This window comes from Medicago truncatula, chromosome 1 (assembly GCF_003473485.1).
Source record: "Medicago truncatula cultivar Jemalong A17 chromosome 1, MtrunA17r5.0-ANR, whole genome shotgun sequence".
Taxonomy (NCBI): Eukaryota; Viridiplantae; Streptophyta; class Magnoliopsida; order Fabales; family Fabaceae; genus Medicago; species Medicago truncatula.
The window spans coordinates 37,898,781-37,910,877 of NC_053042.1; the positions used below are offsets into that span (position 1 = coordinate 37,898,781).

The 12,097-nt window shown below is 33.4% G+C and overlaps 1 protein-coding gene and 1 pseudogene across 1 annotated transcript; one reads left to right on the top strand and one right to left on the bottom strand.

Annotated features, from left to right (window-relative positions):
- The first annotated feature begins 4,876 nt into the window (after nucleotides 1-4,876).
- Nucleotides 4,877-7,477, top strand: LOC25484467 (3-ketoacyl-CoA synthase 11). The gene is made up of 2 exons (XM_013613306.3): nucleotides 4,877-5,843; nucleotides 6,443-7,477. The coding sequence occupies exons 1-2, from the start codon at nucleotides 5,082-5,084 to the stop codon at nucleotides 7,229-7,231; spliced, it is 1,551 nt and encodes a 516-aa protein (XP_013468760.1). The 5' UTR covers nucleotides 4,877-5,081; the 3' UTR covers nucleotides 7,232-7,477.
- A 762-nt stretch (nucleotides 7,478-8,239) lies between these two features.
- On the bottom strand, nucleotides 8,240-10,871 carry LOC25484468 (ATP-dependent Clp protease ATP-binding subunit ClpA homolog CD4B, chloroplastic-like; annotated as a pseudogene).
- Between the last annotated feature and the right edge of the window lie 1,226 nt (nucleotides 10,872-12,097).

Here is a 12,097-nt window from a genome sequence, read left to right on the forward strand (position 1 = left end):
TCTCATTAGACGGTTAACCATACAGTGAAACCCTAACCTGTGAAACTAAATGGCGATGACCAATGAGTGTAGTTCAGCCTTTCATAGTTGTTCTCACCGACTATTGTAATCCTACATAAAATAGGTTTCATCTTTCACTCATACTGATTACAAGAATAACCGAAAGTCTTCTAAGAAACCACTTCCACGGGTAGAATTTTATCTTGTCGTCAGCATCTTTCAAAGTAAAACAAATTCATTTTGAGACTTCTAAATGGACTACACAAATGAATGTCAAACCAAAGTCAAAGCTAGCCTAACTCTACCTCATCCCCAAGAACCTAAAAACAACAGACAAGTCTAACAAATCTTAAGGCATGACTAACTCTCACCTTAACCGCCTAAAAATATTATACCACATCTGAAGGGCGGCCTCGAGTGACGAACAATTATCTTAGGGTCGGTTTGGTTTTAAAAAAAAAAATAGGAGGGGAGTGGAGGCATTTTACTATAAAAGAGGAAAATAGAGGAAATCGAGGAGAATAATCTTAATAAAAGGAATGTAAAATCATGTTTTTTACATTTTTTTAACTTTACGCAACTTAAACCCTAATCTTTTAATTTATTAACCCTTAGCTACCCAACTCCCAACAAATGTTTTACCTTAATATTCCCTCCGTTTTAAAATGAGTGTCGTTTTAGGTGTTTACACACATATTAAGAAATGCAATGATTAAAAGAAAGAGAATGATTATTTTACCAAATTATCATTATTAGGTGTATTGGTTAGTTTTAAAAGTAATATTTTGGAAGTAGTGTGTAGAGTATTAATTGGAGGGTACAATTGAAAAGAAAAAGTTATTATTGCATTGGAAACTCAAAGTGACATTCATTTTGAAACAATTTTTTTTTTGCTAAAACGACACTCATTTTAAAACGGATGGAGTAATATTTTAAGTTACATTAAATAAAATGATATATTATTTAAATCTAAATTTTACATAATTACTATCTCTACTCTAAATTCCCCCACTTTTGAGGGGGAAATAAATTCGGGCCATGAGAGACTTTACTCCTCTCCCTTTCAAAAATATGAGTCAATCTCCTAAAATGTAAAATAATTTCTCCCCTCACTTCCCTCCAACCAAACAGACATTAAAGATACACTTATAAATCAGTTTACTTCTTGCTCTCAAAAGTTTAAAACTAGATTTACATGCTATTGAAGTTCCTCAGCGCACATGATTATGGTAGTTTGCTTTTAGGGGATTTTTTAGTTTGTTTTTCATTGAGAGTAGCAGTTGGTTAGAGAGTGCTAGTTCGTGCGTAGGGACTATAACTCCTCTAATCACGGATGGATTTAAAAGAATGTGTCCTATTGAACTAACCTCTTTAATGTTATCTTTTGAACTTTTGTTGCTAAAATAGTCATTTAGAAAAATGCATATTGCATTTTCAAAACTAGAGAGGATTAGTGATATTTTTACAGAACATGTGGAGACCATGTATATCCATATTATCATGATGTATATATAAGTACACATTAGTGTTGGTTCTATGCTTAAATATTTAAAAGGTCTTGAGTTTGAATTTAATTTTAAGAATATAGTAGTGTTAAATTTTTAAATGAAGAGTTTCGTCATTTATTGTATTTGCTTTTAGAATTTTCTTCGATACATTTCATTAGTGGCAATTGCATCGAAGCTAAATTATTAAATTAATTCAATTACTTATATATCTTTTATAACTGTTATTTTAGGAAAATATGTCTTTTTTTTTGGTCAGGTGAAAATATGTCTTTTATAATATTGAAAATGAGAAAGTTATTCAATATTTTTGGATGAAATATTATATATTTATGGTTTTTAAAAATGAAATATTATATATTTAATGTTAAAAAATTATATATATTTTTTATTTACTATTGGTCTAGTGGTCAACATATACTCAAATAAGTACACACAAGGAGGAGAAAGTAGTGTGAGACCTGGGATACCACCACATAAAAAATCCTCACACAACCAAACCATTAGGTGTTGTTGATAAGTGTCGAATTTAGGTTATTTTCAATAGCACTAATTGACTTGTTTTATAAGTTATCTATCGAAAAGCCCTCAATTTATTATAAACATACATATTATTATTATAGGCCAGGATGCTACTATTATCTGTTTTCTATCTTTTTATGTAGATTTTTGCCAGGATCACTACAAAGCAAAGAATTTGGACATACATCTGTTGGACGAGCCAAAGCGAGGTGAAGGCGAGCAATTCCATGGAGTGTTAGGCGAGCAATATTTTGCCCAGTGAACTATGGTACTTTAGTGACTGTTTGAAGACTTGTTGTCTTTCCTCTCCAAATGAAGAAAGCTCGATATGCTGGGCGAGCATGATTTCACCCAGCAAACCTGCACTTTATGTACTGGTATATATTGATCATAATTTTGAGGTAATCGCTTTTAGTCAGAGAGAGAGAGAGAGAGAGAGAGAGAGAGAGAGAGAGAGAGAGAGAAGAAGAGAGAAGAGAGAGAGAGAGAGAGAGAGAGAGAAAAGAGAGAAGAGAGAGAGAGAGAGAGAGAAGAGAGAGAGAGAGAGAGAGAGAGAGAGAGAGAGAGAGAGAGAGAGAGAGAGAGAGAGAGAGAGAGAGAGAGAGAGAGAGAGAGAGAGAGAGAGAGAGAGAGAGAGAGAGAGAGAGAGAGAGAGAGAGAGAGAGAGAGAGAGAGAGAGAGAGAGAGAGAGAGAGAGAGAGAGGTCAATTTCAACCATTGGAGAGCTTTAAAGTGTGGATTCAAGCATGTGGATGCTTCTCCAACTATGTGTAACTAGCTCTTTTTATGCAATGGATTAGTTGTAAGTAGTTAAGATTCTAATGTATTACTCTTAATTTAATTGGTTGTATATGTAATATTTGGTTTAAATATTTGCATAATGCTTTTGTCGACGTGCAATCTGCAAACAATATTTTGATTTAGCAAGTGTGAGACGTTGACTTCTTACTTAAGGGATTTGTTTTAAACCATATATAGATACTGATGTCTAGACATAGGGTTAGATTTATATTCATATTCAACTTTCCGGTCATATTCCATTAAACCAAACGGCTATTTTGCTTTGCATTTGAAGTCGATTGATACAATGGTTTTCACATCGTTTACTAGACATGGAAACATACGATGAGGGATAAGTGAGGTTATATTTGAATCACAAAAAGTATTAATCGATTAAAAAGAACAATTAGATAAGAAGTTACCTAAGTCTAATCTCAACACTACTTTCTTTTTATTTGTTAGATTGTTATTCACTAGGGTTGGAAATAGGTCAGGCTGGCCTACAGGAGCCTACGACCTGGTCTGCTTAGTAGATAGGCTTAGGCTTAGGCTTTTTAAAAAGCCTGTTGAGTTAAATAGGTCAGGCTTAGGCTTCCAGAAAAGCCTGTTAAGTCTAATAGGCCGGCCTATTAATACTTATTTATTAAAAAATATTTTTTATATTAAAATAATTGCATACATTAAAAATATAAACATCTTTTTCTCTATCTATTAGTCCCTAAATAGGCTTTGTTATTATAGGCTTTTAAGTAGGCTTTAATCTAGTTAAAATTTACTTGTAGTTAAATAGGCTTTTAAGTAGGCTTTAAGGCATGTTTAGTAGGCTTATTTAGTAGGCCAAATCAACTATTTGATGGCCTTAATATAAAGTATGCTTGTAAGTAGGCTTTCAGGCCAGTCCAGACTTTTAAATAGGTCAGGCCAGGCCAAAAAAAACGGCCTATATAATAGGCCACAGGCCAGGCTCAGGCTTGTAAATTTTTTCGTAGGCCAGGCTCAAACCTATCAAAGTCTGGCCTGGCCTGACCTATTTCCACCCCTATTATTCACTATTTCATTAACAAAGAAATTTAATCAACTCGATTTAGAATTTTTGCACACTAGAATATTTGATACAAATATTTTGATAAAGCGGCAGGATATATATCACTGTGCAAGTGAATACTAAAATTCGCTCATTAGTTGTAACAACGATGACATAATGGTTCAAATTTATAGATATTAGGAAATTTAAAATAATAATTTTGTATTGAAACTTTTACATTTTATATTTAATATATAATTTTTTGATAAATAATTGTTGTTTTTCAATAATAATTTGTTACTTTTGGTTGCTTTAACATGTGCAATATTGCACATGTTAGACAAACCCGTTTATTATTACATCCATTATACTTTTTTTTTTTTGGATTTGTTCCTCTTCAATTAGAAATGCTAAATACATTTTTTATGGTAAAAATAAATAACAATATTGTGAATTTAGTTCATTTAATTTGAATTATCGAAATTATATTTATTACATTTATTTTCAAATTTAGGTATGGTATAGGAATTGTTAAAAAACTATGGAGTTTTTTTTTGTTGAAACATGTTGACAAGTAATAGAGGATGGAGGGTTTCCTTTCTGAAACGAAAAAGTGAAAAGGAAGATAGAAAAATAAATAAATAAATAAACATTTCGTGTAGTCTCAAAATATAGCATCATTTATTTGTGTATAGCTCACCAATGACCAACGTGAGATATTGACCCAAGTTGGGAAACTGTTCACCGGCCTACGAATTAACATGCATGCATGTGCTATTTCAGTATTGTACTTGTTGTATCCATAAATGAAATTGGAAATCAAATAAAATAAAATTGCCAAAAAATAAAAGGTGGCAAAACTTAGCAATAAAAGGAAAGAAAAAAATGAAATAAAAAATATATATAAAATTTATAAGGCTGTTTCCCAGTTGGCTAATTCAATGCCCACACATATTACAATTAAAAGTTCGTTGGGGTAGTTGTATCAACTATCCCCTATCTCTTCACACATACAAACCCTTTATAACAATGCCATCTTCCATATTTTTTCATCACATTCAATTCCTTCTTTTTTTGGTCCACATTTACATTCTTAGCCAAAACATATCATATTGTTATATATCCCTCTACCTCAATTATAAGCACTTGAGAAAAACATAAATTATTTCCACTTTGTTTCATTTTGAGTATACAAACCAATCAAGTCCTTATAAATTTTCCAAGAGTTAGTTACTTCAATTTCAATACTCATGGAAGATCACAAAAACCAATCAGTTTCTTTTGAATCACCTCAAGAAAGAAGAAAACTTCCAAATTTTCTTCTATCAGTGAGACTTAAATATGTGAAACTTGGTTACCATTACTTAATCTCAAAAGCTATGTATCTTTTACTCATACCACTTTTTGGAGCAGCTTCAGCTCATTTATCAACTATATCATACCATGATATTATTCAACTGTATGAAAATCTCAAATTCAATCTTGTATCAGTAACACTATGTACTAGTCTTATGGTATTTCTTGTGACACTTTACTTCATGAGTCGTCCAAGAGGTGTATACTTGGTTGATTTTGCATGTTACAAACCAAAACAAGAATACACATGTACTAGAGAAATTTTCATGAATAGGTCTGAATTAACAGGTACATTTTCTGATGAAAATTTGGCTTTTCAAAAGAAAATACTTGAGAGGTCTGGTTTAGGTCAAAAGACTTATTTGCCCCCAGCAATATTGAGTGTTCCACCAAATCCTTGTATGGCTGAAGCAAGGAAAGAAGCTGAGGAAGTTATGTTTGGTGCTATTGATGAGCTTTTGGAGAAAACTGGTGTTAAGGCTAAGGATATTGGGATTTTGGTTGTGAATTGTAGTTTGTTTAATCCTACACCTTCTCTTTCTGCTATGATTGTGAATCATTATAAGTTAAGAGGGAATGTTCAAAGTTATAATCTTGGTGGTATGGGTTGTAGTGCTGGACTTATCTCTATTGACCTTGCTAAGCAGCTCCTACAGGTAATTATCTTCCATTCTTTATTCATAATTACTATTGTTTAATTTCATGGTCATTTTGCTAATTATAACTTAATCGTAGAGACTAAAGCTCCAAATTGTAGCTTCAAGTTAGAACAAAAGTTTAGGGGCAAAAACTTCTAATTATAGCTTTAAGTTGGAATAAATTTTTAACGAACATCTAAACATGTGAATATCAATTTTACACGTCTGAATTCAATTTTGACTTATTCAAAATGTAATGTGTAACCAAGTACTTGTCCATGAGAGAAGTTTCTTGAAGCAATTACATCACCCCAGTTGTCCACACACACATGTACAGATTGTCCATGTTACTTGCAGTTATAACATTTAAAGTTTGCCACCCTATTTAATACACTGCCCCAAACTATAGTCAATAATACCAAAAATATTGACCCCTTTTAGGTGTGTGTAAACTCATAGTACAAATTGTCAACATCTTTACAACTAAGGGACCATGAATAAATGATTGAAATTAACATTCACTTATGCATTCATTCAAACTTATGATCTTAATATACCAAAAATACCATGTTATTATATACAAACAATTTGATCAACACTTTTATTATTATGTATAGGTTCATCCAAACTCTTATGCATTAGTGGTGAGCATGGAGAACATCACACTCAACTGGTATTTCGGCAATGACAGATCAATGTTAGTATCAAATTGTCTGTTTAGAATGGGAGGATCAGCAATTCTCCTCTCCAACAAAGCTTCTGACAGCAAAAGAGCTAAATACCAACTGATCCACACCGTCCGAACACATAAAGGCGCGGACGACAGATCATATGGTTGTGTCTTCCAAGAAGAAGATGAGAAGAAATCAATTGGTGTATCACTCTCAAAAGATTTAATGGCGGTTGCCGGAGAAGCACTGAAAACCAACATCACAACACTTGGTCCATTGGTACTTCCTATGTCAGAACAGCTTCTGTTTTTCGCAACTTTGGTTGCAAGAAAAGCTTTCAAGATGAAGATAAAACCCTACATTCCTGATTTTAAATTAGCTTTTGAGCATTTTTGTATTCATGCTGGTGGAAGAGCTGTTTTGGATGAATTAGAGAAAAATCTTGACCTTAGTGATTGGCATATGGAACCATCAAGAATGACACTAAATAGATTTGGTAATACTTCTAGTAGTTCATTATGGTATGAATTGGCTTATACTGAAGCTAAAGGGAGGATTAGAAAAGGTGATAGGACTTGGCAAATTGCATTTGGTTCTGGATTTAAATGTAACAGTGCTGTGTGGCGTGCATTGAGGACCGTTGATCCAGCTAAGGAGAAAAATCCATGGATGGATGAGATTCATGAGTTTCCTGTTCATGTGCCTAAAGTGGCAACCATTGGTTCATCAAGTTAGGAAGAAATTTGTTTAAGGAATTTAATTAATTCCACATTTAATCTTTAGGAAAGAGTGTGCAAAAATACAAGATTAATTACTTTCAGCAGATATGTTTGATAGTTTAGCAGCTTGTTCTATAGTGTGTTGAAGTTGAAACAGTCATAATTATTGTCCATTTGAACATTTGTTACATGATTTTTTGTTGCCTTCATAAAATGTGTACTATGAAATTGACATTTCAATGATATCTTAAATTCATTTAAAGCTGCTTCTTGAGTTGAGGAGTGAACAGATCTAAGAAAGAAAAGTGTTATCCAAAGTTGTTCAGGTTTGACTAAAGTTGTTTCTTAAATAGTGATGTTGTTGAATAAAATTGATAGCTTTGGGTGTATATAGTTAATGTTTGACATATCTAATTCAGATGAAGCCTATATGAATGATGCTACATAATTAATTCAATAAAAAAAAAATGATAAAGTCCAAGTATAAGGGATATAAGCTATTTTATTTTCATAAAAAAATAGTAGGAAATTCCAAAAAAAGACTGGACCTATTTGTTTGTTTGGACTCTTTTCATATTTTGGGTTTCACTTTGTAAGACCGATACTCCTCTTTTCCACACGCAACCGATGTATATATGAGTGATCTAATGTTAGGTCATGAGATGAGTTGAGAGATTATCACATTGTACATTGATCTTTCACTAATCACATAAGTGGATTTGACACCACATCTTAACCAAAAACTTTAAGGTACTAGGTATGAATCTTCTCACTTATTTGATGTTCAACATACAATCATAAATGTGATTAAATCCACATATGTTTGCACCATTGTTGGCACAACAACGTGATACGTCACTTGACCATCACAATGTCAGGAAGACTTTCGTTGTAAGGCGTCAGCTGAACCATCAAACCATAGACTAGGAACACGAGTATTTGAAAGAAAAAAAATAAACAAAATGTTTTCACATAAAAGGTTGTTTGCATTCAAAATGTTCATTTGTTTGAGAAATTTGTTGACACTAATGATTAGAGAGCTTAAATAAATAAAGTGGGGGGAATTCAAAGGCAGCCATATTACACAGGAAGAGGCAATGAATCTGGAGCACCACTACTACCATTGAGCACAATAACATTTCCATCAGAATCAGCATCCACTATAACAGAGTCACCCTCTTTAATCTCCCTGTCACAGAGAGCTCAATCTTAGAGGTCTGGGACCATAACTAGGATCATAACCTTTGTCGACAACTCTCTTCCTAAATCTCTCTGTCACCGAAAGCTCAATCTCTCGACTTTCAGTTTCTCTGACACTTCCTTCAGCATTATACAAACTATCTACTTAACATCCAGTTATGTAAGTTGCCTCGATAATTTCATCCAGCCTATTCAAGAACTCTGGCCTAAAGTATTGCTTCACTCCTCGGTCGCCAAGCTTTTGATTTGGTTATAACTGTTGTCCGACAGCCTCCTTTCACAATCACACTGCTTCCAACATTTGATGTCATTATAAGAAGTGTTCTTGAAGTCAACAGTTCTTCCCTTACTGTCTGTTAACCTCCCATCTCCCAGGATTTGAAGCATCATGTTGAAGACATCATGATGGGCTTTCTCAATCTCATCAAAGGGTACAACAGTGTAGGGACGGCGCCAAACTTCCTCAGTCAGTTGACCACCCTTGGTATAACCAGCATATGCATGAAGTGAGCCGATGAGTTTGGAGACTGTGCTTCGTTCCATAAATTCACTCATGTCAAGCCAAATCATAGAATGGTAGATGAACAATAGACAAGAACTGCTGGTCCGGAGATGGTAGATAAACAATACATGTGCCTGTTGAAGTTGAACTCGAGAACCAGCTTCGGCATTCAAATCTATAGCTTTGTCAGGCAAAAATTGATCACTGCAGAAGACATAATTATTTTATGAACGAGAAAATACTTAAGATAAACAGCAGGTAGAAAACAACAAGATACGAAGTACATTTTGATTCATTCATATTCACAGTTGGCTTTGGCACTTTCACTGGCTGGAATCTCCTCTCCAAAGGTGGATCTTTTTCAATGTGCTTCCTGTATTCATCCTAGTGTTGTGGCTCCTATTTACTTAAGAGATGGAATTTGTGGCAAGTTCAGCATATGCAAAACCATATATATGTCTTCGTTCTTCGCACTTCATAGCCAGTCCAAAGTGACCATTCAAAATTTTTAACTTTTTTATACTATTGATAAAAAAAATGAATCGTTGAAAATATGTACACTTTTTTCTCAGATAAAAAGTATTTCAAAACTAATTATTGAAACTTCTGCAGAGATATGGTCATTGATCCACAAGTCAAAAGTGAAATATTGTACTGTGATTTGAAATATAGCTCGAAATCGTTGTATTACTGAATTATTTCAGTACTACATAAAAATTGTCTAACCATCTTGATACAAGACAATTACTTCCCAGTCAAAATGTAGTATTAGAAGTAAATGGACAATATGTTGAAATCATATTAATAAATGGAGCAACTTGAACATGTTTGTGGTGGCGCTGAAAAGAAAGAGCAGATACCCTGAATCAAACCAACAACAATTTGTAGACTAGAAATAGAAAGAAAAAAAAACACCAACCTTCTTTCTCTAGGTTTCGTGGACATCATTTGCAATCCGTTGGGGGAGACCTTCAACAATAGCTGTCTTTCCGACACCAGGTTCCCCAATAAGACAAGGATTATTTTTGGAGTGACGACCTAAGATTTGAGTGACACGTTCAATTTATGACTGCCTGCCCACAACAGGATCCAATTTTCCCTAGGATTTTGAATTTTTTGGATAAAGACAGAGGAGAAAATAAGCATGCTTCAACACATAATGAGACATCATCAACAATCTGTCGTTAAGAAAACTTGGATTGTAAGTTACCTCCTCTGCTAGCACCAAATTAAATTAAGTTGAAAGTGCATTCCTATATAATAAATATATATGTAAAATGAATAAATGAGAACATAATATTAAGCTGAGTACGAATATTAGTTGGATCAGCACCCAAATTTTCAAGAACAGGTGCTGCCACACCCTCACCCTCGCGAAGAAAACCCAATAACAGGTGCTCAGATCGGATATAATTATGATCTAGAAATTCCATAATGTAAGCTAAAATTTCAGCAAGCACAAACAAAGTATTGAACGTGAATACAAATTTTAACTACACTCAATAAAAGAAAGAGCGAAAAGGCAAGCCAAAAAATGAACTAACAACAATTCATAGATAAATTTAGACTCATTTTGAATGTATTTAATTCATATTGCTCAACCATCGTATCAATCAAAGCAACAATCAAGTCATGCATGAAATAAATCATACAAATAATAAGTTATGAACACAATTTTGGTAAACAAAGTATAATTGATTTGATATGCAAAATGACACATGAAGCTATGTTATCGTATACCAAGTTGGCGAGATTCCTCCAATGAGAGTTTCAAAACTCTCTTGACACAAGAAGTAAACGGAATCTCAACAGCGACAAAACCACCACCCCTTCCAATTATCTTTTCTACTTCCACACGCGCATCTTTCAAGTTAATTCCCATACACTTTAGAACCTTAACAGAAATACTAGTGCCTTCACCAATAAGACCAAACAGCCAATAGACCAGGGACATTAATCGACTGCCACAAAACCCTAGACATGATTCCTGCATTCATTGTGCACCCTTTTTGGTGGAACTGAGGATATAGAACTGACAACTGTCGAGAATAATATGTTAAATGATCGTAGGACGAGTATAACATGTAGTCAAAGTAGGGAAGTGCATGGGAAATATCAATTCATGTAAATTAAATTCTAATTAAAATATCATAGTTTAATATTGTTCTGAATTGGATTATAGCCCATCTTAACTAGACGTATGCCCTAGAAGAACCAATAGTCATGTAATTGCTTCCAACAACAAGGCAATTACACCACAATGTAAGTTGACTATCATTTCTAAAATGGTCAAGCCTTTGAATGTGTTGATAATTCCATTGACAATTATAGTGTATCCAAAAATACGGTGATCGACATTCTTGTAAAATCCATATTTATGATCCTTATTTTCTCAATATTACAAAACAAGTATAACAGATATAGATTTTACTAGAATATCTATCATTGTAGTTTTGAATACATTTTAATTGTCATGGGAATTATCAAAGTAATCATAGGATTTACTATGTTGAATCATGAAGAAAAATGGAAATCAACTTACATTATAGTCTTTTTTGCATTTGATGTAATTGTCCTGTTGCTGGAAGAAATCACATGGATGTTGGTACTTCTAGAGCAGAGGTCTAATTAATATGGGCTTTGATCAAGTTCAGAACAATTATTAAATGCAAGTATATTAATTAGAATTTAGTTTACATGTGTTGATGGTATATAACATAGTTTCATTACATAGTTTCATACACACTAAAATAAAAATTCAGTGGGTACATTAGTATGTATGTATGTCATAGTGTTGTATCATAAAATACTCGCCCTTCAAAGTCTCTCCACCATGTAAACAGACTCTAGGTCACACAAATGCTATCCATTAGATTACATGTGGATGATATAGAAAAGCAAGGTAAAAGGAAAATGGGACAATATTAAAAATATATCGGCAAAATCTACATTAACTGTATAACATTAATTACACATCTATTTTTGGAGCGAGAATAGAAGCTAACAAAAATCTCCGTGAGCTTAGCTCAGTTGGTAGGGATATTGCATATTATATGCAGGAGCCGAGGTTCGAACCCCGGACACTCCACTTCTCCACAATTAAATTGTGTGAGCTCTAGCCATTAGGCTACTTGACCAAAAAAAAAAAAAAAAAAACAAACCTAACAAAAAGAGAATTGC